This window comes from Thermochaetoides thermophila (genome assembly GCF_000221225.1).
Source record: "Thermochaetoides thermophila DSM 1495 unplaced genomic scaffold scf7180000011820, whole genome shotgun sequence".
NCBI lineage: Eukaryota > Fungi > Ascomycota > Sordariomycetes > Sordariales > Chaetomiaceae > Thermochaetoides > Thermochaetoides thermophila.
This window is the reverse complement of record NW_006383036.1, coordinates 1,791,804-1,818,747: the sequence shown is the minus strand read 5'-3', so window position 1 is coordinate 1,818,747 and position 26,944 is coordinate 1,791,804. Positions and strand designations below refer to the sequence as shown.

At 53.0% G+C, this 26,944-nt stretch overlaps 5 protein-coding genes across 5 annotated transcripts; 3 read left to right on the top strand and 2 right to left on the bottom strand.

Annotated features, from left to right (window-relative positions):
- Positions 1-119: 119 nt before the first annotated feature.
- CTHT_0054930 (putative paired amphipathic helix protein) lies at positions 120-8,923 on the top strand (the record flags this gene model as incomplete). Its single annotated transcript, XM_006695763.1, has 13 exons — positions 120-388; positions 456-765; positions 832-891; positions 1,789-1,813; positions 2,035-2,741; positions 2,814-2,914; positions 2,976-3,549; positions 3,750-6,308; positions 6,369-6,957; positions 7,956-8,099; positions 8,195-8,236; positions 8,312-8,428; positions 8,496-8,923. 13 exons carry the CDS (start codon positions 120-122, stop codon positions 8,921-8,923), a joined length of 5,925 nt encoding a protein of 1,974 aa, XP_006695826.1.
- A 775-nt stretch (positions 8,924-9,698) lies between these two features.
- On the bottom strand, positions 9,699-12,822 carry CTHT_0054920 (uncharacterized protein; the record flags this gene model as incomplete). The annotated part of the gene is made up of 7 exons (XM_006695762.1): positions 9,699-10,011; positions 10,076-10,521; positions 10,592-11,487; positions 11,549-11,896; positions 11,958-12,512; positions 12,590-12,634; positions 12,708-12,822. The coding sequence occupies 7 exons, from the start codon at positions 12,820-12,822 to the stop codon at positions 9,699-9,701; spliced, it is 2,718 nt and encodes a 905-aa protein (XP_006695825.1).
- A 5,365-nt stretch (positions 12,823-18,187) lies between these two features.
- CTHT_0054910 (uncharacterized protein) lies at positions 18,188-18,976 on the top strand (the record flags this gene model as incomplete). The annotated part of the gene is made up of 2 exons (XM_006695761.1): positions 18,188-18,410; positions 18,600-18,976. 2 exons carry the CDS (start codon positions 18,188-18,190, stop codon positions 18,974-18,976), a joined length of 600 nt encoding a protein of 199 aa, XP_006695824.1.
- Positions 18,977-21,723: 2,747 nt separating this feature from the next.
- CTHT_0054900 (116 kda u5 small nuclear ribonucleoprotein component-like protein) lies at positions 21,724-25,230 on the bottom strand (the record flags this gene model as incomplete). The annotated part of the gene is made up of 7 exons (XM_006695760.1): positions 21,724-22,136; positions 22,226-22,288; positions 22,366-22,453; positions 22,591-23,582; positions 23,643-24,794; positions 24,870-25,113; positions 25,222-25,230. The coding sequence occupies 7 exons, from the start codon at positions 25,228-25,230 to the stop codon at positions 21,724-21,726; spliced, it is 2,961 nt and encodes a 986-aa protein (XP_006695823.1).
- A 288-nt stretch (positions 25,231-25,518) lies between these two features.
- Positions 25,519-26,863, top strand: CTHT_0054890 (acetyl-CoA acetyltransferase-like protein; the record flags this gene model as incomplete). The annotated part of the gene is made up of 3 exons (XM_006695759.1): positions 25,519-25,633; positions 25,691-25,766; positions 25,858-26,863. 3 exons carry the CDS (start codon positions 25,519-25,521, stop codon positions 26,861-26,863), a joined length of 1,197 nt encoding a protein of 398 aa, XP_006695822.1.
- Positions 26,864-26,944: the final 81 nt, after the last annotated feature.

Sequence of the window (26,944 nt, the reverse complement as noted above, 5' to 3'; positions counted from 1 at the left end):
GCGTCCAACCGTCCGTAAACGGGGCGTTGAGATGCGGTGCAAACCTCCGATCCGAGGAAATCCGGGTATCTTCGCGACAGTCACAAGCAGGGAGGATCTAAGATCCGCACAATCCCAAAATGAGAAGGCTGAGGGTGTTTCTGCTCGTTCTGTTGCTGGGACCACACCTTTCAGTCCAGCTGGTGATTCCGCCTTTCCAGAAACGACGCCGTGAGGCTTTCAATTACGGCCAGCTTCCCCTCACCGATATTACAGGGCCGGGACCGGTGTTACCACCTGAGATGGGTAGATCGCCCGGTTCGGGATCATCTCCAGATCCAATTCCTAAGGGGAAAGTCGTCCTCTCTGATATCATGGGTCGGGACAAGAGCATCAGCATGTTCGCTGGGTGAGTCTGCAGAAACACGGCAAGTCGAGCGATCATTTTACGCAATTTCTAACATGCAAGATGGCAGATTCGTAAGAGACAGTGAGTGTGCGTTGATTAGACTAGACGATGAGGCCCAGAACACGACGGTTCTCGCTCCACTCAATACTGAGGTTGAAAAGCTGCCCCAGAAGCCGTGGGAAGACCCCCAAGAGTATGGCGCTCTCGGTAAAAATGCGTACGAGGGAGAAGAAGGGATTGATAGGGCTAGGTGCAATCTGCGCCGGTTCGTGGAGGAGCATATGGTACCAGTGAGCCCATGGCGTGAGGGCGACACAGTCAGACCCGTTGGAGGAGGCCCGGCGCTCTGGTGGGAAGAGAAGGATGGGAAACGATTTGTGAGTAGGGCGGAGGGCAAAGATCTTGATGTACAACCAAGACAAGCCACTAACTCTTGGATCTAGATCCAGCCTGATGACATAGAAGTGGTCAGCGTTGCCGGAACGGTTGCTAACGGCGAACTGGTACGACTCGCTTGATCCCTTGCGCTCGAGGCTAAGCCCGCATTCAGTCAATCGAGCTGACGAACCAACGCTTCGCTAGTGGATAATCCGAGGAGTCCGACATCATCTCTAGGCTTTCATGGCCACATAAGACAAGCCATATAGGCACAGAAATTATACACGGATTGCTTTGGATACACAAGGTATGTGTATGGCTAGCGGTATCGGGATGCTTTCTGCATAGACGAGGGAATTTTATGCCTACCTACCTAAGGTACCTTTTGCAAGGTACCTATTACTGAGGCTCTCTCAAACGAGTGATGGAGTATATGAATAGGACGGATGCCTATGACGGGTGGCTAGCAAGCATATTTAGTTGGCGGGACCTCTGTTCCATGAGCAACAGAATATGATTGCGCAGAGGAATCCTTCATTGCTTTGCTTTTATATAATTGAAGGGTTTATCCTGAGATGAACATTGAGATGAAAAGGAACAATAGTATCATCTAGGTATACAGCCACAACAAGAACACACAACATAAAGTGTCAGTTGGTAGCGGCTGTTTTCGCAGCGATGATGCAGGTGATGCTCGCGCTCGCGCTTTCGACTGCTTATCGGCAATCTTTAAGTGGGGCCGATGACCCGAGACCGGCTGGATAAAGAATCAACCGAGATTTAACCGCTTATCGCTATCAAGCTGCGACGAAAGAGATCTTGCGGCCTGTGCTGCTTGTCAGAAGTGTTCCAATCGTGCCGCGCACCATCTTGCGATGTGATTCTTTTCTCGCAGCCCGCCTGCCTTATAATCTTTGCCCCCTTCTCCATTCAATCAAGCGACAGCGCGGCCTGACATACGGTCCCAGTATACAGTGCACACATCTCGTTTTGCTCCATCAGCATTCCCACCGACGCACCAGAGACCGTATGGTAGCAGTCGAAGCTGTAAGTCTCAGCCAGGTCTTTCGCGCTCTTCCGTCGGGGTTTTGTTTTGCTCCCCTGAAGGCATAGATGGCGACCAACAATGCACCACCTGTGCGCCGTCGCATCGTCCTTTCGTCCTTATCATGCCCAGATGCTGCTCTTCTTGACATTTATTCTATATAGAGCATGCATTGTTTCCATCTCTGTTTGAAAAGCGGCGATGCTGATGCCCCCCAAAACAGACGCTAACAGACGCCTGAGGCCGCGTGACAACATGGTCAACATACAGCCTCCTCACGCCGCCAGCGGCTTCGACCGTGATCGCGAACTGGACGAGCAGCGTCATCGCGCCCTCCATCCTGAGGAGATTGCGCGGCGAGAGAGAGAAATGGAGCGCGATCGGGGCGAACATGAGCGTGATCGCGATCGTGATGAGGCTGACCGCCAGCACCGGGAATCCTATCCGCCCACCGCCCCTCATCACAGCTCTACTGGCTCTATTCCCATCCACCAGCCAGTTGCGTCGCGCATCTCGACATCCATCACCGGTCCTGGTGGCCTCCTTTCTAACCACGGAAGCTCGGCCCCGTCGATGCCGATGAGCGGTCCCTCTGCTCCTGGCCCCAGCTACAGCTCTTCCCTCCACAGCGAGCCCAGCAGGCCCTCTCAACATGGCGGCCCCGGCACTGGCTCAGCCCCACAACAACATCAGATGTTTGCGCCCATGTCCCACGGGCCAAACGGGCCGAACAGTTCGCTCGGCGGCTCGGGTGCTTCCGGCTCGATGTTTGGCGGTCCTCTGCCGCAGGAGAATAACCGCGGGCTTCCCCAGGAACCCTCGGGTGTCCGCAGTATGCAGCAAATGCCGTACAACTCCACCATGGGCGGCGGCCATTCCATGCCTCCTGGTCCTGGTGGCATGCCTCAGGGACAACAGCCTATTCTCAATGTAAGGACAATTTCCCAAAAGGCTATCAGGTGCGAATCCAGTTGAGCTGACTTGTTTTGTCTATCTCCCCAGGATGCGCTGAGCTACCTTGACCAAGTCAAGGTGCAGTTTCATGAACAACCGGATGTCTACAATCGGTTTCTTGATATTATGAAGGATTTCAAGAGCCAGACGTAAGTCGCTGTCAAGTTATCATTGGTATTTCCCCAAGAATGAGTGACTGACTGGGGACAGCATCGACACTCCGGGTGTCATTAGTCGCGTTTCCGAGCTTTTCGCCGGCCACCCCAATCTTATTCAGGGATTTAATACCTTCCTTCCACCAGGATACCGTATCGAGTGTGGCTTGGAGAACAACCCCAACAGCATCCGGGTCACTACTCCCTCTGGCTCCACGATTCACTCGATCGGCGCTGGCCGGACGGCCCAACATGAGCCTGCGCAACCAGCTCCTGGCCCGTCACAGGGTTACCTGAACCCGAGGCCGGGCTGGCAGCAGCCACAACTTGCCCACAGCGTGGAGAGTCCGGAAGCCACGTACAGCGTTCCGTCTCAGAGCGCTCCTTCTGGCTATCCTGGCCCCGGACAGGCCGGACACTATGATAACACAAGTCCTGTTCAGCAGAGAGCGGCGCCTACGGCACCCAGCGGCCCGCCGCTGAGCCACGGGCCCCCACGAACCACCCACACGCCTGTTCCTGCCGCTGGTCCACCCCCGTCGACTGCTGGCCCGGGCCAGCAGTCAAATCTCGAGAAGCGCGGCCCTGTGGAATTCAACCATGCCATTAGCTATGTTAACAAAATCAAGGTAAGATAGGGAGCTTTGTGTTACTCTACAGTGTGGTTTTGGAGGAGTGTCCTCTCCGGAGAGTCCCAGGATGGGAGGACCCATGAATGCTCGCATCCTCATTTTCGTCCCAACTTTTTATCGTTGAGCAGTCATTGCAGTGGATCCTTAGGTATCTTACTGCGAAGTGAACCTGAAGAGCGCTGCTAACTGTTGTGCAGAATCGTTTCCAGGATAAGCCCGAGATATACAAGCAGTTCCTAGAAATTCTCCAAACATACCAGCGCGAGCAGAAGCCGATCCAGGACGTTTATTCGCAGGTTACCAGCCTCTTCCATTCGGCCCCGGATCTGCTTGAAGATTTCAAACAATTCCTTCCCGAGTCGGCTGCGCAAACTCGGCCCATGCCCCAGCGTCCAGAGGATAACATGCCGATGCCCATGGCAACGCCGACCCCCCAGCCTGGGCACATTGCTCGCGAAGGCCCTAAGATGCCTCCGGTCGGAAACTTCGCACCGCCTGCCAGCGCAAGCAAGGAAACGAAGAAGCGCCGGGTCGATAAGGCACCCCCGGCGCCCGTTCTCTCCGCGCAAGAGCAAGCGGCGCAGTCGGCTTTGCGTAGCACGCTTCCCGCTGCGCCATCTGCCGCCAAGCGCGCGAAACTCTCTCACAAACCGAATGCCACTGACGGTTCTTATGTCGAGCCAACCCTGACTCCCGTCATGCCAGAACCTCTCGCGCCTTCGCCGCTCGCCGTTTCTGCTCAAGATGAGTTCGCATTTTTCGAAAAGGTCAAGAAGCACATTGGAAACCGGACAGCGACAACCGAGTTTCTCAAGCTCCTGAATCTCTGGAATCAGGATCTGATCACAAAAGATGTGCTCATCTACAAGGCCAACCAGTTCATGGGAGGAAATGCGGAGCTTCTCAACGCATTAAAGGCACTTGTTAGGTATGACAGCCCTGAGGATGTCGTTGAGAACCGTCCCGAGCCCCCTACAGGCCGGGTTTCCCTCAGCAATTGTCGGGGTTTTGGGCCCAGCTATCGTTTACTGCCGAAGCGCGAGCGTCTCAAGCCATGCTCCGGTCGTGATGAGCTCTGCCGGTCGGTCCTCAATGATGAATGGGCGTCACACCCGACCTGGGCGTCTGAGGATTCTGGTTTTGTCGCCCACAGAAAGAACGGCTACGAAGAAGGCCTCCATCGCATCGAGGAGGAAAGGCACGACTATGACTTCTACATCGAGGCGAACCAGAAGTGCATTCAGCTCCTGGAGCCAATCGCTCAGCAGATGCTGTCACTACCCGTCCACGAGCGGGCCAACTTCAAGATGCCTGCTGGTCTAGGCGGCCAAAGCACGTCAATCTACAAGCGTGTGCTGAAGAAGATCTATGGACCCGAGAAAGGTTGCGAGGTTGCTAACGACCTGTTCAAGAATCCTTTCACCGTGGTTCCCATCGTCATGGCCCGCCTGAAGCAAAAGGATGAAGAATGGCGCTTCACCCAGCGTGAATGGGAAAAGGTATGGCAGGCTCAGACTGAGGCAATGCACCTCAAGAGTCTTGATCACATGGGTATCCAAGTCAAGACCAACGACAAACGGAACCTTGCTGCCAAACACTTGGTCGATCTGATCAAGACCAAGCACGAGGAACAGCGTCGCATCCGGGCTGCTAAGGGCAAGACTCCGCGCTACCAATTCCTCTACTCGTTCAAGGACGAGTCACTTCTGCTCGACCTGCTCCGCTTTATGGTTCTTTATGCTCACAACGCTGGTCAACACAATGCCCAAGAACGCAGGCGTATCCTCGAGTTCTTCGAGACCTTCATCCCTGCCTTCTTCGACATCTCTGATGACAAGGTTCAGGAGCGTCTTGCCGATATTGAACAGGACTCAGCTGAGGAAGACGAAGATGACGCCACCCCGATCGAGCTTACCAACGGCCGTCGCCGCAACGGTAAGAAGGGCGATCTCCTTCGCGGAGTCCTTGATCCCGGCCGGAATGGCAGCCGTAGCCGTGGGCAGAAGGAAGGCAGTGCAGCCTCGGGCAGCAAAGAGACGACGCCAGAAGTTGGCTCGGCGAATGAAGAAGAGATGCAGGATGCGCCAGAGGACTCAACGGTTCCGGAGGTCTCAAACAGCCGCTGGTTGCCGACAGTCCCTGGCCCCATCATCGTCGAGAAGAGCAAGGGTGGAAAGGGAGCCGATCTGGTCAACGTGGATGGTGAGCTCAAGGCTGACGCACCGTTTGAGCGGACTTGGTACAATTTCTACTGCAACCAGAACATCTACGTCTTTTTCACCATCTTCCAAACACTGTACGAGCGTTTGGAAGGTGTCAAGCACGACACGGACAGCGTGCTCGAGGAGATTCGCCGCGAGTCGGCCGAAAAGCCGGCCAAGATCCTCGGCATGGTGCACGATGGCCTGCATTACTTCGACGGTCTGCAGCCCCATGAGTTCTGGGGCAAGACCGTTAAACACATCGAGGACTTCATAACCGGCGAAATTGATGAGGCACGTTACCAAGACGTCTTGCGCCATTACTATCTAAAGAAGGGTTGGAAGTTGTACACAATCAACGACCTCCTCAAGACACTCTGCCGTCTTGCGCTCAGCTGCAATAACCCCGATTCTAAGGGCGAAAAGACCAAGGAACTGGTAAAGGCCTACCTCGAAAGTCGCCAACAGACAGAGACCAGTTTCCAGAATGAGATCAGCATGCGCAAGTTCGCTGAGAAGTGTATCAAAGATGGCGAGATGTTTGTCATTGCTTGGGTATGTAATGCACTAAGCGCGCTTAGATGGCATCTAGGACTAACGTTTTTGTTTCTCTAGTACCCTAAGAGGAAGGAGGTCACTGTCCGTTGGCTCCAGAAGGACGAGACAACATTTTACATGGACGAGATGGAGCGCATCCAACAGTGGCAGTACTACATTTCATCCTACATGCGGGTTGAGCACACCGAAGGTATTGTCCGTTCACGTCTGCAGAAGGTGCTCCTCGAGCGCAACCTCCCCTCGGATGCAAAGGATGGTGCTGATGGCGAGGGCGGTTACACGCCCAAGCCTCTCGTCATCCACGAAGGTTTGGTCGTGCGCATCTGCTTGAACTCCTCTAAGATGGTATTTGAGAAGGGCACGTCGGACTACTTTATCTACAATACCACGGGCAATCGCACGCCTGAGGAAGAGGAGGAGCATAAGGCCAAGCAGGCGTTTTGCCGCGAGCTTCGTGCCGAGAAGCTCAAAGAGAAGATGGTTACCAACAACGCCTGGATGAAGGGCCTCAGCCATGAGGAGGTGCAAAAAGTCAACAACGAGTACCAGAAGTGGAAGGAAGGCGAGCTGCTGCCGAATGGGCTGAAGATTGATCAAGACCAGCCCCAGCAGCAGCGAGGGGTTGGTGCCGATGTGGCGATGGACGGTTGAAAGGTTTCTTTCACAGTCGAGTGTTTTTGGAGGGCGTAGAGGCGAGTTGGGTTGATGCACGGGTGGATGGATGGTTAGGCGGGATTTCGGGTCGGACGGGTCGTTTTTTCTGTCTTCTTTCCGCGCTTCATTCCCTGAGTAGAATCTAGTAACTCGTTCGTTGGCGCTTCACATGACATCACATCTCATCCATCACGTATTTCCTTCCTTATCTTGCAAAAAGTTATTGGACACGTAGTTGATATGGAATGGTGTGGTGATGGTGGCAGAGGGGATCTGGGTGTCTGTATTATCTCCTGAGCAATGAGGAGCCTTTTAACTCGAACTTTCTTTACTTGCTATGTTGTAGGGGTCTATTTTTCTTGCAATGGGGAGGACCAGCTGGCGGCAAGCAGGGGACGGGACAATGTCTCTGGCCTGCTGGTATGGTCACTAACAGCCGCTGCGGCAGGCAGCAGGGGAACAGCGACGGCGAGAAAGGAAGCTTGTCCTATGACCTCTTGCCAAGCATGCATGAATTTATCATTCTGGACAAACGTAGTGATAGTTTGCATTTGGTAATTACATGGTTTCTTTCAGAGAAAAAGGCTACTTGTTTCTGATCTGAGAAACTCCGTCGACAATCATCATGACGGTTGTGTTTGGGACTAAGCTCTTGGAAGCTCGGACCACCGTCGGGCTAATATCCGCCTTGCCGCGGCTCTAACCTCCACTGTTCGTTTAGCTGGATTTTGTTTGAGTCTGGATCTTGGCATGAAGTCCGGGAACTCGCGATTGGGATATCCTCGCTCATCCTCACCGTGAAAACGAGACCACAGTCGAAAATGAACATACATATAAGTTATGGAACTACTGCTCGTGGAGATGTCCTTTTTTTGCGACAAATACGAGCTGGCCTTGGAGCCAGAAATTTTGGCTTGATGCCTTGCGCGGCTCTCTTCACTTCATCGTCGAGAGTTCCTTTTGTGAAGTTTTCATGCCACACCCGTCCAGCGTATACCAGGCAATTACAGATCTATGCCATTGGACAGTTACAGAAGACCTCATTCTCAACCAGCTCAAGGTGGAGATCGATCGAAGGAGAAAATGCCGGGGAGGAAAAGGTCCAGGCTACTCCTACCACAGGTTCGAAGCCGGGTGAGTTATCCATGCCATTGATCAGCAACAGGTCAATAAAACGGTGTCAGAATGAAAGGGAATCAACAACTAACTCTGAAGCTCTATGTGTACAGTTTATCCTGAGAGGATGATCATCTACCATGGCGGCACGCTCAGTAAGTCTGACCGTCAAATCACCACCATCCCCCCTTATTCAATGTCCGATACCCTCACTAACTCTTTTCTCAAAGGAACAACCTTCCTTGCCTGTCTCAAACTTTCAACCTTTTTCGTCTTCGGCTTCTTTGACCTCCTCATGGTTCCCTCTTACCTAGCCGCCAACCAGCCCTGGCAACAAACTCTCTTCAGTACCGCTCCCTCTCTCTTTCCTCCTTCTTTATCTCACCCAAGTCACCCAACCTAACCCTTTACTAGTCGCCCTCTGCGGAATCGTCCCAACCGCTTACGTGCACTACACCACTGCCCCCTACGTCGCGGCAATCCACATCCACGTGCCTCCTTACGCTCGCTGGTCGCGCCAGATCCTCGAACGCTTTGCTCGCACCGCACCTCCTTCCACCAAGCTGGACATCACGACAATAAGCGCAATCGGAAAGCCCCGGGTGAGCAGCATGACTCTGGGGGACCTTCGGCCGACGCGGGCGCGTTTCGGCATTGTCAACTTTGCGCGCGACACGACCAAGCTGAACAGTGAGCGGGCGTGGTGGCGTTGGAGGGCTGTTGGGCAGTTTGGTGTGCAGGAGGCGTCTCAGGGGTTGAACGAGAAGAGGTTGAAGAATGGCTGGGTGTGGAGCTTGTTGGCAGAAACAATAAGGAATAGAGCCGGACCGGCAAAGAAATGAGCGGGAGGATCAAATTGACTTGACGTGGTTTATTATGTTAAGTGTAGGCACATGCGCCTATCACACACTGTCAAAAGTGTTGTGAGGAAGCCTCTTAAGAAAACATTGGCGCATGTTTCGTCTCTGAACTTGACCGCAGAACCCCAGAACCATCATGTATTACATTGTAACTTAACGTAGTGAGTACGTACAAGATGACCACACACATTTCCATTGCCAGGTATGTCCGCCAGTTCATACAGTAGAGACTTAGACACATGTATTACCCTGTATATACAGCTCACACTTGACATAAAGAATCGTATATCTACCTCTCAAAATCCAATATGAACTTTACCCAAACTGCATCTCGCATATTAATAAAGCGCCCAAACCACTTCCTCTTCCAGCCTAGCTTCCAAATTGTACTAATACAAGCCGCCGAAACGGGCGTCAAGACCGCCCATGCCACTTCACAAATACCCAAATATATCGTTGCCCAAACTCAGAGAGAATAATGCCGCCCTGGCTTCCCTAAACCATTTGTTTGGTTCCATCCAAGCACAACCCATACCTTGCTCCCGCTCGTTTTCACTGCAAGCACAACCCTTCCTTCCCAATGATCCTGCAACGGGTAAAGGGAAAAACAAAATACCTCAAACGAAATCCGACAAGGTAGGTATCCAAAAACGAATATCAGACAAAGCACCCAGGCAAAAAAAAAAAACAAAAAAAATTCAAACGAGATACGGTACAGATGGGCTAAGAAAAATATAAGACGATATGCCGGCCGTTATCAATGGTGCCGCTTTATAGGTAAGTGGCTATCGTAATCCCACGAGCGCTTGATGCCGCCTTCGTAGACGCTAGCCACAGACTCTTGCCACATGGCTGGTGTGACGAAAGTCTGAATAGGTGCGGCAGCGTATTGAGGGGGCGGCGGTATAGGCTGGGAAGTAGTACGAAGCTGACTCGGTACACTCGGTATATCGTGCAGGCCAGTTGATCCTACCCCATTGGCAGAAGGGACACCCAACGAGGGAGTGGGTGCCGTTACTGGGGGAGGGGTTGACTGAATCTGCGGGGCGCCAAATGTATTATTCCACTGACTGTGACAGACATTAGCTGTCGCCCGGAATAGAACCCGACGCATGGCCAAACCAAGCTACTTACTCAAAGATGCGCGAGGGATTCCACGTGGGCGCCTCCGGCATGGGCAAGGTATCCGTTACACCTTGGGCCTGGGAGGCAGGAACAGAGGGAACCGAGGTTAGCGCTTGAACGACAGGCGATTCACTCTTGGCATCTAGTGAGGCGGCCGAGACGGGCGTAAGGGGATGACTGGTTAGACTAACTTGGGAGTGCGGAACATGAGTGTCCAGATGCCGGCCAGGAGGGCTCGGATGGGAGGTTGAATGAGGGCTGCCATAAGGGAATGTTGGCTTCAGAACGAAGGGTTTCCTGGTATCGGCAGAGAAGGCCTCCCGGATCGAGTCAATCTGCTTCTGCATTTCGGGCATTGGCCAGGCACTCATGCATTTTTCGATGAGCCTCATATGGCGAGTAAAGTATTCCCTGGACTCTGCATTGACGTCCGGATCCGGACACGTTATGGCAACCTAATAACACAAAGAGCAGTCAGCAATGTTGACATATTATATGAGAATAATGCAAAATGGAGAAACATACCAGATGAAGAACCAGGCATTGAAGCACTGCATATATAGTGAAGTTGATTCCCCGCTGCATGCACTGAAGCCCCGTCATCCCAAACGAGTTCAAAACTGCTTCCTGGAGTCTGCATATCATCTTTGCAGCGTTAGAGGCAACGAGCATGTGCTGCTTCCACTGACCGCCAGGTGCCGAGTGCGATAGCGCCGTAAGCTGGGGACGATGGAACAAGATGATTGAGAGCCAGTAGTAGGTATGGACGTTGCCGACATACGCCGAGGGTAGATAAGGAGGCGAGCCGTCAGGAGGAAAAGTGACCGTAAGATCCGAAGGCAGGCTAGTCAGCCACGAGGAATCGTGTTCCGGATCGGCCTGTACAAAGGCAGGATCGATGCCCCAATCCTTTGTCCTCTTGAGCCGTTTGTAAACCTTGACCATTCTGCCAACAGCGCGAACAATCCTGGCCAGATACACGAAGTTGCGAGATACTTGATACTCAGACTCGTCCTGGTTTGGTAGCGGCCGGGGAATACTGAAGTCGACCGTTTCCTCTTCAACCTGGAAGTCAGTCCGACCTTGGCGGATCGTCAGTTCTTGTTCGATGGATCTTGAAGTTCTTATGGAGCCAAGCGTACCTTGAGGAGAGCCGATCATCAGCTCGACCACAAACAAGGTTTGCCAGATCCGGGTTTTCAAGGCGCACTCGGCTGGAGAGCCTGCACACCTACCAGCCTGATGGTCGGCATAATGTTCATCTAGCCCAAGATCCTTACCCAGTTGGACGGCCTGAACAATGCTCATCCACGAGCGATAATAATAACCCTTCTTGGGCGCAGATTCCTTCGCTTTTAACAGGATCATAAGCGCCTGGAGAGTGCTCAGCCGAGGCACATCCATGAAAGAATCCGCATGCCCTGCCAACAGAGAGTTAGTTTGTTCTGAGAGTGCCATCAGCAAACTTCAAGGGAATCGTACGTGATGCGAGAGCAAGCCATTGCTGGCCCTGAGCTGGCTCATCCGCCAAACGTCCTGCGATGGCAAAGATAGCCTCTAAAAGCAAAGGGGATATGGAGTCTCGGTTGTTTTGCCATTGATGGTAGAACTGGGTCTTGTCTAACACCGGCACGTAAGGATGAGCGTGGGTGAAGTATAAGTCAAAATAGCGAAGAACCGTCTCGTCGTCAGGCATCAGCTCTGGCGGGATGCGGATTTTGGTGCCTGGACCCGAAGTTAACGGAGGGAGCAGACTCTTAAAGTCGTCATCCTCCTCCACAGCCGGCTCCTCGTCTTTGGACGACCGGAGCTTACTGTTGAGATATGGCGCTGCAAGAGACAGGTCAGAATACCGAAAATCTCCGGAGCAAGGCTGGCAAAATGAACGGACCTGTTCCTGCTTCATTCACCTTGAGAGAACCCAACAGATCGGCCAAGTCCTGTTGGGCATACTCGGACTGAGCATCTGACGGGGATGATGCAGACTGGGGCGTCTGGTGCAGCGGGGGAGGAGTCGGAAAGGTGGCAGGCTGGGCCGTGGTGTACTGCTGCTCGACAACATTCACGGGGTGGTGAACTGGGGCATAGTGCAGGTCGTGAGGAACGGGCTGAGGCTCCGTATACTGGACAGGATGGTAAAGACTCGACGTATCCGGGTAGGACGTCACCGGCTGGTAGATATGAGGGGCTGGTTTTGGCGCATGGGAAAGGAGCGGCTGGTCCTGCAGAGGAAGCGCTTGTCTGAAGCTGGAAGAAACATGTGGAGACTCAAAATGGGATCGGACGGGTTCATAAGTCTGCGTCTGAGTGTCTGCAGTGCTGTCAAAACCGTTCGGACGAACGCAGTGCAGCTTCAGACGAATACATGCGGAGCAGGGCCAGGTGTTGGTCGTTGCAGCATCACACTTGATCTTTCTTCTCCGACACCCCTCACACGCTCTCATCACTGTGCGAGAAGGCGTTAGTAGGCTGCTCCCACATGCACGTGGCCACGAGGAGCGCTTGGAAAACGGAAAGTCATACCCTTCAACCGCTTGTGGCGGTTGTGCTCGTCCACGAACACATAGTCTGGCAGCGCATGTCAGAAGGCTGAGCAGGAGAGGGGAAACGCATGAACAGAGCAGGATTCAAGCGGGCGCACTTTTTTGTGTTTCGCGTGGCTGCTGAGGATGGTGATAGGTGGTCGGTGCAAAGGCAAAGGTTCCCATCTGGGAGCTCTGGGGAAGGATTCTTCGGGTCGTGGTGTCGTTGGACATGATGTTGATGTTGGAGGGGCAAGTCTGTGGCTTGCACGGACGCTCACGGCGGCGCGCTGATACGACACGGCAGGCGACGACTCCACATTCAGATCATGGGCCGATCGGTTGTCGCCCTGGACGGGATGGTGATGATGGATCGTGCCGACGTTGCGGCTGCGGCTGCGGTTGCGGTTGCGGTTGCGCGTGCGATTGCGATTGCGGCTCCACGTCCGGACCGGCAGCGTCGTGAGCGGCGAATGTCGTCTGCGCACGCAACAAGAAGCAAACCAAGCAGATGCTTTTCCGTTGAGCAAATGTGGCGGCAGCAGGACCAAAGGAAATCAATGCCAGCGGGACAGCGAGGACGCACGGGGTTTTAGGTAGGGCGAGTCTGGGGCTCTGGGCTGTAGCATCTGCATCTGCCCTGGCCAGAGAAGGAGCTAATAATTTAGGGCGAGCAAGGACCCAGCACTGCGTATGTTAAACTCCCGACGGGGTTACCCTGCCCTCCACACCCTCCACCAGACCCCCCGACCCTCCAGACCACACGACTTTTCGATCAACGGGAAGAAGGGGGGGGGGGGATGCACGAAGAAGGTGAGGGTCTGTCTGATTGACCACTACGGCTACACTAGTGGTGTAGGTACCTAGTAGTGTACGGATTGCCTGCCTGCCCTCACCCATGCCCATAAGCCCATACCCGCAACTTGGAATACCCACGAGTGATCTTTTTTTGCTGTGTGGCTGCTCGACACACGACGACCGAGCGTCGAAGATGCAACGCTCCCGGCGTGCTCAGTTCAGCCACAGGACCCTGACGGCATGCTCAACATCGCTATCGAGATGGGATTCCTTTGCCAGATCCAGAAACGGCATCCACAGCAGCCGGCTATTCTTGGCCCTCGCTGCCTTGGTGGGACGATGGGTGCTGTAGTGCAAACGCCAACTTGGCAAGTGGTGTAAGTACTATGGCTGTGTTCTGTGTGGTGACGTCCTCGCAATTCGCCAGCGACCAGGAGTCCAGGACCTCTGTCATGCGGATCTGAGGCTTGACCCGGGATCTTCAGGGCGCTGCTGCTATCCATAGCGTACACTACACAGTAGGACATGGGGCCATGCATCTACTGCTGCGCTCGCATTGACGCCATACAAGATCCGGGCTCTGGTGTACCACAGTATGTAAGGTAGTTGTATTGTTGGCTAGCCTGCTGAGATCGGGGTGCGCGATGCAGAACACGAGCTATCATAAGCGTTGGCTTCATGCTTGGCCTTGAAGATGTCGAGTCGCCAGGATCGAAAAACACCCAATCCCTTACAGGACGGCGATGTGTCAACATGTAATCTCTAATTCTACTGTAAATATCACCAAAACAGGAGGTGTGGGTGTGCGTCAGAGGCTCCGGGCACCGACTACCAGGTACTAGCGAGCTACAGCAGACACAAGACGCAGGCAGGGGAAAGGGACAGTGGAGCGGGAAGTGGGAGGGTGAGCCTTCCTGGCTCGACCCGGGTAAAGAGGGGGGATCTCAAGGGAGCTCCAAAACCAAACCCCCACTGCCCCATACACCACCTAGCCCACGCAGCTTTCCTGGTTGGTAATAGCGATTACCCTTGGCCTGGAAGCCTTAGTGGCGCCTGAAAGTGCCCCCCAACTTGGCGTGCAGAATCACGTCGACCTTCTTAACGGAACGGTGCGCAAAAATCCTCATAGAGGAAAATACCTTTATCTCTACCTATGCATATTCCACTTGCCGAGCTTTTCCAGCATTTGCACAACCTGGCCACTCGGTCTGCATGCGTTAAGCAAAAAAAAAAAAAAAAAAAAAAAAAGGTTACTAGACTGCTACCAGCGAATCACCGGCTGCAACGACCTGCCTACATCTGGGTACACTACTTACCTGACACAACGCCAGCGTCAATGGTTACCGTACCTACCTAAGGTATTGGTGTGTAAGTCAGGAATGTACATACTATGAATCTAGGGATCTAGGGATTATGGCAGCTGCTACGTTTTATATATCTATGTTCGTGGTGCAGGTTACAGGTTACACTCGTCGGTGAATACCCAGCAATTCCAATGGTCTGGTGCTGGACGGGTGGAAGCAGGACCCGAGTTTGATGCAACCGCTGGATTGGCTCGGCAGGTTCTCAGGGAGTGATGGACGAGCAGACGTGTGAGGTACCCGTTATCCGCGGACATCCACGCATTCTAAGCGATGCAGGTGTGCGCAGACGTCGCAAGAGACAAGAGGAATAGGTACCGGCCCAAGTCCGCTCCAGGTATGTGGTATGTTTGGACCTGAACCCCGCTCTCTGGAAGTAATATAGCCAATGTTGTCATAATATTGACAAGGCTCCCGGGATGATGGATTGCCCAGGCTCCTTGTTGTCAGTTCGCCACTCATTGTGAGCAAGGTTGGAAAATGTCAACAGGCAGGAGATAACAGGAGGCAACCCAGCCGGATTTCAGATTTCCCGCCTGCTTCTCCGGTGTTCTCCAGCGCGGGGTAGCCAGATTGAAACGCAGCTGGAAATGTTCTAGAAGACGGCATAGCCACCAGTCAGTTGTGTTCTCAGCCGCCAGGCTTATTCCCCTGTTCGTCACTAAGCCTGACCATGTCACCGAAGAGGCCCGCCGCTTGCTTTAGGCCATCGCAAGATTCGCAGGCGATGTGATCGGCCAATGCACACGATGCCTGGTTCTTCCACCCACCTACGTGTGATTCCGGCCGACTTCATAGCACAGGATCCTTCTACCAAGGGCATCCTGGATGCTCAAGGTTCTCGTCTGATGGCTTCACAGGGGTTGTACGGAGCAAGTATTGCACTGTTTCGGTTTGTTTTGTATTGTTTCCGTATCTTCTTCCAGCATACCGAGCACGTCTTGTAAAGTGCTCACAGCCCCGATGGCTACTGAACTACAAGCACGGGTTTATTTGCAAGCCCCCAACACACTACGTTTCGACATTGAGCCAAGCTCTTAACGTGCGTTCAAACACCGTATCACCCAAGCACCCGCTGAGCAGGCGGCAATGTATCATGAAAGCTCTGCCATTTCCCTCAGCATTTTATTGGCATCGGTGCCAAGCGCAAAATCTGGACGCAATCTTCTCAAGAGAGCGCTCCTCGGGTTCAATCTCAGAGGCTCGGTCCAGATTTCCCTGGACGTGGGCATGCTGTTGTCAGTACGTACTGCTTCTTTTCCCCTGGTTCGTTGGCCAGAAGTGGCTTCCCATGGTGTCACCCCTGGCTGTGCCGTATGAATCAGTGTACTCACCAGTGTATCTTACACCTGAGCGAACTGGTAACGACGTTGAATGCCCTCGTGCGGATCGATCCCGCACTTAGCACAACGCACTGTCCCCAACCATTCCGCAGCTCGTTTCAATGCAGGTTTTTCTGCGAATGGAATAGTCAGTGGAGCACATTGCGCGCTACAGCACGTGTGCAGGTGTATGTACACACTATCTCCAGTTGAAGGTGTTGCTCTTGTGGAAACTTCATCGCAATTCTAGCGTAAAGGCCAGTAACCCCGGCCAACCATCACGACTCCGACCTTCTGCTGAATTGTGAAACGTGAAGAAGGCCTAGGTATCTATCTTGCCTACAATGAGATACTGGTCCGCATACTTTGATCGTTGACGGATACAAGATCGAATCGCAAACCTGACGATCTCGCATGCATCTTGTGTGGCCATCACATGCTCAAAATTTCAAGCACGGAAGCAGCAAAAGTGGGGCGAACCCTCACCGACTCTCAAATTGCCGCAGGAGACTGCCGAGGGAAAAGTTGGTGCCGGCGTCCTGCCTCCGTTGGCCGTTTCACTAACTGTCTGTGACGCCTAACACAAGCGCCCTCTCCTGCGGGTCAGGCACTGAAGGGTCAAGAACATGCGCGTAGAAATGAGTGTTGCGACACTTCCCGGGAGTTGCCGAACGCCAGCTAAGCACAAGGAAGTAGAGGAACCCGTCCAAAACGGGGTGATCAACATACAAGTACATAAACTGCTGAACCTCGGGTGTGCTGGAAAAAAGGATGGCTGCCATCAAAAAAAATCGACGACCCATTGTCCACGCCTTATTTGACAGATCGGGAAGGCAGCAGGTTGGAGGGTCGAGGAGTCCGGTGCTGTTTCTCCGGATCCCGGGGTTTCCACTCGGCCGAGAACGAGGAGCCTGGTTCGGTGATCCCAGGGTGTCATGCAAGACATGTTATCCAGAAATCCAACGAACGGAAGCAAGCATGCCGGGAAATAGTGTAGAACGCGCTTCAAAACGCAGACAGATGCGCCGTTTGATCCGGCACTTGAAGAGATGCAGGCACCAAATTCATTGCCAAAGATGCACTGGATTTAAGGTTGGAGATCGCGGATCTGAGCTCTTCTTCTGTTCTTTCAAGCAACCTCCCAGACCCGTTGTAGAAAGAGCTCCGATGACGGCTCCGTCACCGCAGCCTTAACCGTGGGGATGGGTCGAGGCCAACGGGAACGGGGATCTATGGATGGATGCCAAGCACATCGGGCTTGGTCCTTCTGCTCAATCTTTGAACATCGGCGGCTTTGCTTGCCAGCCATCACAACATTGAGCACGATGTCCAACGGCTTACAGGGGCACTGGAGAACCCAACCCCCCACCCTTCCATCCGTATTCGGGATTTCGATCAAGAGCAAGCCCCTTTTTTTCTGCGGCTGACGCATGAACGTCGATTTCGCTGTTGACATCGGTGCGATAAAACACCACAACTCGAGATCGGAAATGCCGGAAGGGTGCCATAGATGAAGGAAACGTGGTGTGTCAAGCTGTGAAGCTCAAGGTGGGCTAGCAATCAGATCGAACATCCTGCGTAGATCCATCGTGCCGAAATCCGGTCAGCAAACGGGGTCATTGAACGGGGTAGCGACTAGAACGGGGGTGGTTGAAGGGAGATGGCCGGATATGATGGCACGAGAAGCCAAGAGGCGCACCCCTTCTGATGCTCACCGTGGAACTTGGGGGTGGGGTAGGGGGAGCCTGGGATCCACACACAGTAAAATGGAAGCTCATATAGGTTCTTTGTTCAAACTCCACCAATGAGGATCGACGTATGACTGAGAAAAGATGGTCAACCGTCAACGAACCAACGACATCCACGGATCCACCTGAAGATTGGGGCCCGCCGAGGCCGTCGACTTCATCACCCGAGCTGGCAGTGAATGAGGGGAATCTCAAAAGTGGCAACTTCCACTCGCTTGCTGAGGGAACTACAGGCATTCCTACAGACCACGCTGCAAATATCTTCCGATATACCCCGTAGTAAGACTCACCAAACGGATTGAAACAACTTACGGTTTTCGCGCGCGCAAGAAACCGAAAATCGCGTCCGTCAGAGGATAGAGCAACCAAAATGGAGGGGAGGGGTCTTGACAACGCCAACCCCACCATTCTCAGCGTCTCGCAACTGCCCAGCAGGAGACGCAAAGGAGGCGCAGTCAGACGCGGGCCCGACTCCAAGTGTGACAGCATAGTTTACCCCAGGCAGCATTGGCCCTATGGCTCAGGCGTGTCGTCAGGTGAGGACGACGAGGAAGAGGACGAGGAGGAGCCCATTGACGAGCAAGACATTTTTGGTAAGCGTCGGCACTTGGAAATTTACATGTGAACCACAGCGTCGGGGTGAAGAGCGCGCAGTGGTGCAATGTGCATGGTCTATAGAGTGTATGCTCGAATATGACCATACTATTTTTATCGACCATGTTCATGCGCGTGGTTATGACGCTCTGGTTCACCGTGGTAGCTCAGAAACTAACATGTCCTAGATCTTATTTCCACTATCTCAGACCCTGAGCACCCGCATACCCTGGGCCAGCTGTCAGTTGTAAGGCTTCCCGATATTCACTTGAGCCCCTCGCCAGCCAAGCTTCCAAGTCCAGATGCTCTGGTGACCGTGCGCGTTGATCTCACTCCCACCATCAATCACTGCTCACTCGCCACTGTCATCGGCCTAGCCGTTAGGTGCAGGCTAGAGCAAACTCTGCCGCCTAATTACCGAGTCGAGGTCAAGATGAAGGAAGGCTCTCACGCGCAGGATGATCAGGTCAATAAGCAGCTCGGTGACAAGGAGAGAGTTGCCGCGGCTCTTGAGAACGACACACTCCAAAGGATGGTGGACAAGATGCTCTCGACATGTGTTTGAAAGCTGTCTTTTGTGACCAAGAAGCATACATCCACGTAACGTCTCAGCATTTGATTGTCATATTTGTGGCTTGGATGTTGAGGGGTTCGGCGAGCAATACATTTGTACACAGGTAACATGCCCTTGGGATTCTCGTCAGCAGATGGCAAGCACAGGAGAAGCCTAGTCGTCGAGCAATGAAGCTTGGCCAAGACGCGCTCTTTGGCGATTGGCGGGACAACTTCGGCTTGAGCTTGAAGGGATGCACGTCCGCCCCATTCGGGACGAGTCTTGGCTTCCTCCATGCGTTTCTCGTGGCGGCAAGGGGTGAAGTTGCAGGATTCTCGGTTGCCAGAACAGTGTCAGAGAGCCCAGCCGGGAATGGGGAACGCAGGCATGCAAAGCAGGGGTAAACGCTACCGACAGGGCTGGGTATCATATCGCACCTACGTACCTGTGTAGTGTAAAAACTCCAAGGACGCTAACAGCCCAGATCATAGCGAGGGAAGCCGCATTGCCTTGCGTATCCCTATGTACATACGTACATACATGCGCTAAATCCAAGTAAGTAGGTATTCCTTCCTGCACTGGGCTACTGTTGGCATGCAAGGAAAAATGTACACACTGTAGGCTGGAGGGAACGGTGGGGAGCATCTAGACCATGTGATGGTTAGGTATCTTCGCATGCACCACCGCTTTGTGTCCCTCGAGACTCCATTCACTCATCAATGAGCCATCTTGAACACCCTTTGTCAGCAGCAGCACAGGAAAGGCTCGTGGCCACGCCGCAGTTATTGAGCCTGATCTTCCTAGGTGTACTTGAGGACAAATCATCTTGACAATGCTTGTTTCAAGGGTCCTCGACGCGGGGTTCTCGCTCCCGTTCTATCCGTCTTAGGAGCTCCAAACGCAGAAACCTGTGCCCCCCCTTTTCAAGTGTTTTGGTGATCTTCGCCCTCAGGCAGCACGCGGCTGCCCAAGAAACGTTCTATTTTTGACGAAACAGTTGGCGATTCTCGTGACCGCTCAGTTACCAGGGTGAAAAGATTGCTGCTCGGCAGCTCCATTTTGTTTTTTTTTTTTTGGGGGGGGGGGGCACTTAGGTTGCGCGACTCTCAGTCTTGGACCCCTTTCTTAAACCCCTTTCTTGTCGTCTCCGGATTAACGTGTCACCAACTTCTCATTGGTTTTTACAGCATGTGCTGACTGTGCAGCCTCAACTCTTGGATGCCCGTGCGTTCTGCATGGTGCCCAATATACCTGGTCTTCCCACGTTTTCAGTCGGTCAATCCTGAAGTGAGCATATGGGGCCCAGGAGCGATGCTGTCATGATCGGGTTTATGGTTACTTAAGTCAGGGGACCAACAGTCCGTCCCTAGTCCATGCCCGAAAAACTTTCTGCTTTAACTTCTCTCCGCTGTGAACATGGGCTCCACGCAATATGGGAGGACGAACATGGTTCGTCTCTTCGATTGAGCTTATGTTTATGTCATGATGCTGATTGACCTATGAGTGAAGAGATAAAGCCGAGAGCGAGACAGCCGCGGTGACCCTTAAAGCGATGACCTGTTCGACCCTAACAATCACGTTATTGTGGTCAGGCAGTTGGGTTTGACAGCTCCCGGGCACCACTTTAGATTTCACCTTCCTTTCCCAGAGTAGACGGGCCTGTTTCTCCAAAGAAAAGCAGGTTCGTTTGTTAGATCAGGGCGGTAGTCATGGTAAATATGTATGATGGCCTCTGGTAACGCTACCTTGCAACCGTGTCTAGGCATGCTACTGCATACAACACCGAAGCCTGTTGACCTCCTACCTTTCTGGGTAGTGGATGGCCATGCATAGTAATCTAGCCTGTCCGCTAGCAGCCGTTGGATGCCGTCAGGGCTGCCACGTGCTGTGGTACATCCAACGGTCAGGCATCGCGAGTTTCATACCTGCCCGGACTGTCACATCTAGATCCCATGTATATCTTATGCCAGGTTCTTGAAAGCAGTGACATGGGGTAGCATTGTGTTGTTAAGCGTGTCAAAGAGCACAAGATGCCTTCCTGCTTTGTGACTGGGGGCAGTGGCGAAGCACAGCTGCATTCAATGCTCCAGTAGGACAGTTTGAAGCCCAAGGCGTAGCCTTTTTTTTTTTACGGAGAGGTTTCAGTTAATAGCTTAATCGATTCATACTAAGCATTACGTACTGAGCTGAAAAAAAGAGCAAAAGGAGCAATAAACATGATGACTGATTAACAGTAAGTGAATGTGGAATGCTGCTACGCTTTCTGAAAGGAAACTCACAGAACATGTGTTGATATGTCGATCAGCACCTGTTGTGCAAGCTTCGATATGACATTAGGGAATGAGTAGATGGACTCAAACATCTCCGAAAGTTTGGAGCATAGGCCGTCAAGATTGACATAACATCAGCCAGCATAGTTCGAAGATGTAAAGCGCGTCTCTTCCTTTAGCGGATTGTTTTAAATATAGGCAGGCACGATAAACAACTACGCTGTCATCGCCTGCTTTAAGCGCTTGCGAGTAAAGATAATCAATACGTATGGAAAGTAACCAAGGTGAGAATGCGACTTGCGTATACAGTGATGCAGGCATATACACCAAATCAGTTGGAAAATAAGATCATAAAACGAGAGGTGGAAGGCAATCGTCTCTCTGATTCCATTTACATTGCTAAACCCCCATAGGAAACGCCAGCCGCAAGTCTGTCTTGATAAGGTGGAACACATATTTAAAACTGAACCAAACATATCAACCTTCCTTTTAAGGTTCACCCAACGTCCCGCTCTCCAACAAGCTCTGATAGAACTCCGGCTCAAGAAACTTTGCCACGGTCACATCCTCACTCAGACCCTTTCTCCTTCTAGTTTTCAGCACGAAGTCTCTCGCCGTCGCCTGAGCTGTAGCCATCTGTAGCGGCCGAGTGACCTGCTCTCGGTCTAGAGGATCACCAGGGACGATGCTCCAGCGGTCAAACACCAGGCTGACCATGGCCTGGCCGGGTGTGTTGATGCGCAGATCAGTCTCAAAGCCAAACGAGTCAATGACGGGAATAAGACCGTTGACCCGATACAACGGCGTGCCCGCAATGGGGCCATCAGACAGCACGTGGCCGCGACGGCGAGAAAGAATGTTGTAGACCATGCTGACCGACGACTGGGGGCCAGTCATGGAGACTGAGTACATGGGTTCCATGAGGCGGGGGAGGCCATCAAGAAAGAGGAATAGCAAGCACGTCGAGCGGTCGGAATAATTTGGCCACCACCACGGAAAATGGCTTCCTGGGCAAGGGAGACATCGATGAGGCGGAACTTAGTGTTGCGGATAGCTACAGTCAAGTATGTGTTAGTAGATCATGAGACAACCCAAGGGTATCGAAGAGCGCCTATCTGGTTGGTGACTTACGTTCTTCGCACAACGGGCCCTCTCTGGTTGCCCAGGCGAAGCCCTGGCGGATAGATTCCTTAACTGTTGCTAACCGCTTCTTGTCGACCTGTGTAATGTGACGGTCAGCTTCTTCTCCCCTGGTACGAAAAAGGCCCGATTCGGCAGAAATGCGGGGGATTAGTAGCCCGGGGTAACAAGCTTGTAAGTGATGATGCAGAGATACTGGGTCAGCACAAAACGTACTTCTGTAGGTAGTGTATCATCCTGCAGGATGTTTGGGCCCATCTCATCCGGCCCAAATGCCCAAATGCTCCTGGCAGCGAGCTTATCCCACCCATACTTTTCCTCAAAGAACTTGGCTACCTTCCGCGGAGGATCCTTGATCTTGACAGCCCCAGACTCGATGTCCTGGGCAATACCATCATCCAAGGGCTCTGCTGCCATGGTAATAGTGTTTTTCTTATTGGGTGTAATAGCATAGCACTTGGTGGCCGACATGTCCTGCACCGTCTCACAGAACCGGACAACAGGGTCTGAGACCCGGACTTCCATGTCGGCGTAGAGCTTGCGCAGGTCGTGCAAGACACAGTCCATGTATAGCTCACCAGTGCCCAGGATGATATGCTCTCCTGACTCTTCCACTTTTGTGGTAATCAAAGGATAGCTCTTGTTGATTTTCCTGATACCATCGAGCATCTTCGGCAGCTCGCTAGGGTTAATGGGCTCAACAGCTACCTTGAGGACGGATTCAGTAAAGTGCGACAGTGGCTTGAACACATAGGCATCCTCGCCGTTGTCGAACTTCTTGTCGACAATAGTTGCGGTCTTGACAATGGAGTTGTCAACACCCCCAAGAAGAACAAAATTGCCGGCTGGCACGCCGTCAGTTGGAATGTTGTACCTTGTCTCAGCGATGAAGACATCGGAGATTCTGCTGACCACCATGTCTTCCTCATCGTCAAGAGTATAGCCCTCTCCAAGCACCCGGACATCTGCGCCCGGCCGGGCAATGCCACTCATCACTCGGCCGAAGGCGTAAAAGCTCTTTGCGTCAATGGTGTTGAAGAGCTTGGTCACATGGACCACTAGGGGCCCGTTCTGGTCGCAATTTTTCATAGACTCCGCAATCTTGGTGTCAAGAGGCCCAGTGTAATATCTCTCGAGCTTCTTTTCCGCAGCTTCGAGAGGTGAGGGAATATGCTTGATAACCATATCCACAAAGGCCGTTGATGGCCCTGATATTGGTTAGTCCCGTGATCAAAGGAATTGCGACTATCAGTACAAGAAAAACATACCAAAGAATTGCTCGCAAACCAACTTCATGAGAACCTTGGGGTCAGCCTTGTACTGGGATGGCTTCAAGAAAATTCCCAGCTTGCTCAGGGTCCTCTTCAAATCTTCTGGGCCTTCGCTGATGGTGTGGGAGTAGAGCTTGTAGATGGGCTCCATGACGAAATTAACAAATGATCTCTTCGCTCCCTCTTCAATCGGTTTCCTTGTGAAGGTACGCTTCTTGGGGTTGAAGTAGACATCGCCCCAGAGCCTGCGCGCAAATTCTTCCACATTGACGCCGCCATAACTTTCCGAATACATCTTAGCAAATGATTGGAGAGTGAAGCACCATCCCATAGAAGTGCACGCGAAAAGCACGTTGCCCTTCTCCGGGCTTAACCTTTTGCTCTCTCCCCGACCAGGAATCGTGTTCTCAATGACAGTGTTGACTTCTTCTATGACATGTTTGAGTTTGAAGTAAGCATCCGTAGGAGGAATCTTAAGCTCAAGAATCAATCGATCCATTTTGTTGATAATCAGGGTGAGAGGAATATCCTCGAGAACGGCGTGCTTGATAATCTGCTCTGTGTTGACCTGGACACCTTCCACTACATCAACAACAAGGCAGACACCGTCTACAAGACGGAAAGCTGCAGCGACTTCATCGACAAAATCCACATGTCCAGGGGTATCGATAATGTTGAATAGATGCGATTTTCCCTTTGTGCTGGACAGAACTAAACTCATAGGAGCGGCCTTGATCGACAGGCCCCGGTCGCGCTCTATCACATGGACGTCGGTGTACCGCAGCTGCTCATCACGCTTCTTTCCTGTCCGCTTGTCCAAGCGTTCTTGAATAGCGTGCGTCTCCAACACAAGCATGTCCATGAAGGCGGTTTTGCCGTGGTGCAGGTGGCCAGCCAGCGCAATATTGCGGATCTGCTCGGGGAAGTTCATCAGATCGGTCATGAAGCCGCGGTCGAAATATACAGGTGGTAGATCGGCTTCTTGGATACTGAACTTCTTTTGCTCCACGGGCGCAATGATGGGTTGCGTCAATGGCTGCGCATCCTCCTCCTGGACCAACGTTTCGACACCCTCGCCGAACACCTGGGCGGCTGTCGGGTAGTATTGCTTGTCTTCATGGAGGATAACGGCATTGGAAGGAGGCTCCTCTGAAGGACGAAGTCAGCATTATATGCGCAAAGCAACTTTGCGTTAACGAAGAAAAAGCAACGACAAGCTCATACCATCAATGTCCATCTGCTCCTCAGCGGGCTCCTCAGGCGCCTCGTCAACATATTCGTCGTAGGCGTAGACGCCCGCATTGGCTCCATGATCGGACTCCTCTTCCGACTCGGCCTCCTCTCCGATGAAGTTGCCAAATTCGTCATACAGATCGTCATCCATAGTTGCGGCGAGGTCAGGAAACGTGTGATTGGAGTCGGTGGTTGATGGCCCGAAACTTTCACTGAGCCGCAGGCGCGTCGCGCGCTGGTGATGTAAGGGTGAAAATTACGGGTTTCAAAGTTACCGTAATTGAGACGGGTACCATTCATAATCTGTACACGGACGACTGCTCGCTTACGGATCATGGCGCACTTGCCACATTGTGGCGCAAAGGATCTGAACAAAGCCTGGCCGCCGGGCCACCGTCACAGCCGGGACGGATTCGGACCGGACCCTTGCAGCAAAATTATCAGATTATCTGATCAAAGATCGTGTCTGCAGCGGTTACCTTGGCGGGGGAGGGGCAATCTTATCGGGCAAGAACCCCTGGCTGGATTGTTGAATGCCCCAAGCTACACCGACAAAAGTCGCTCCCCCAACCCCAACCGTTCATCTTGACACGTCGACTCTTCGTTCCATCCCATCCAAACTCCAGAACGCTCTTTCAAGATGTCTGGCTTGCCCCCCGTTTACATTGTCTCTGTCGCCCGGACGCCAATCGGCAGTTTTCTTGGCCAGCTCTCCAGCCAGAGTGCTACCCAGTTGGGTGCTCATGCTATCAAGGGTGCGCTTCATGTCCCTGCCCAACAAATTTTCCCATGTTGACCGTATACGCGCATAGCTGCCGTTGAGCGTGTTCCTCAGATCAAGCCTGAGGATGTCGAGGAGGTCTTTTTCGGCAACGTCCTGTCGGCCAAGTAAGTGTCGGAGACTCTCTGGTACTCTTTTCTGGCTTGTCGCTCTTTGTTGGGCATGGAATTGCGCTAACTGCCTGTTTGCCTTACACAGTCTCGGCCAGGCCCCTGCCCGCCAGTGCGCTCTAGGTGCCGGTCTTTCGGAGTCTGTCATCTGCACCACCGTCAACAAGGTGTGCGCTTCCGGTCTGAAGGCCATTATCCTCGGTGCCCAGACCATCATCACGGGCAATGCCTCTATTGTCGTTGCTGGTGGCACCGAGAGCATGTCCAACACCCCACACTACGTCCCGAACCTTCGCGCCGGTTACAAGTACGGCGACTCTGCACTTGTCGACGGTGTCCAGAAGGACGGCCTGCGCGATGCCTATGGCAAGAAGGAGCTTATGGGCATGCAAGGAGAACTATGTGCCCAGGAGTTCGGCCTGACCCGCGAGATGCAAGACGAATACGCAATCAGGTCATATCAGAGAGCCCAGGCAGCTACTGAGGCCGGCCTTTTCACCGAGATTGCCCCCATTGAGGTTCCTGGCGGTCGTGGCAAGCCTCCCGTCAAGATTGACCGTGACGAGGAGGTCAAGAACCTCAACATTGAAAAGCTGAAGGCGATCCGCCCTGCCTTCATTCCTGATGGTACTGTGACAGCTCCAAACGCTGCCCCCATCAACGATGGCGCCGCTGCTGTGGTGCTTGTGTCCGAGGCCAAGCTGAAAGAGCTCGGCATCAAGCCCTTGGCCAAGATCCTTGGTTGGGCTGACGCAGCTCGTGATCCTGCTCACTTCACCATCGCCCCTGCGCTTGCTATCCCCAAGGCTATCAAACATGCCGGCCTGACGGAGAAGGATGTCGACTACTATGAGATCAATGAGGCGTTCTCGGTCGTCGCTTTGGCGAACATTAAGCTGCTCAACCTCGACCCCGAGAAGGTCAATGTCTTCGGTGGCTCTGTTGCCATTGGTCACCCGCTTGGTGCCTCGGGCGCTCGCATTGTTACGACTCTTACGTCTGTTCTGCGCGAGAAGAAGGGCAAGATTGGTGTGGCTGGTATCTGTAACGGCGGCGGCGGTGCCTCGGCTTTGGTTATCGAGAACTTGCAGTGAGTTACCTGCCCTGGTGTGTGATGCGTTGTGATTACCATGAGGTGTGGGGGAAAGGGGGTAAATGGAGAGCCGAATTATCCG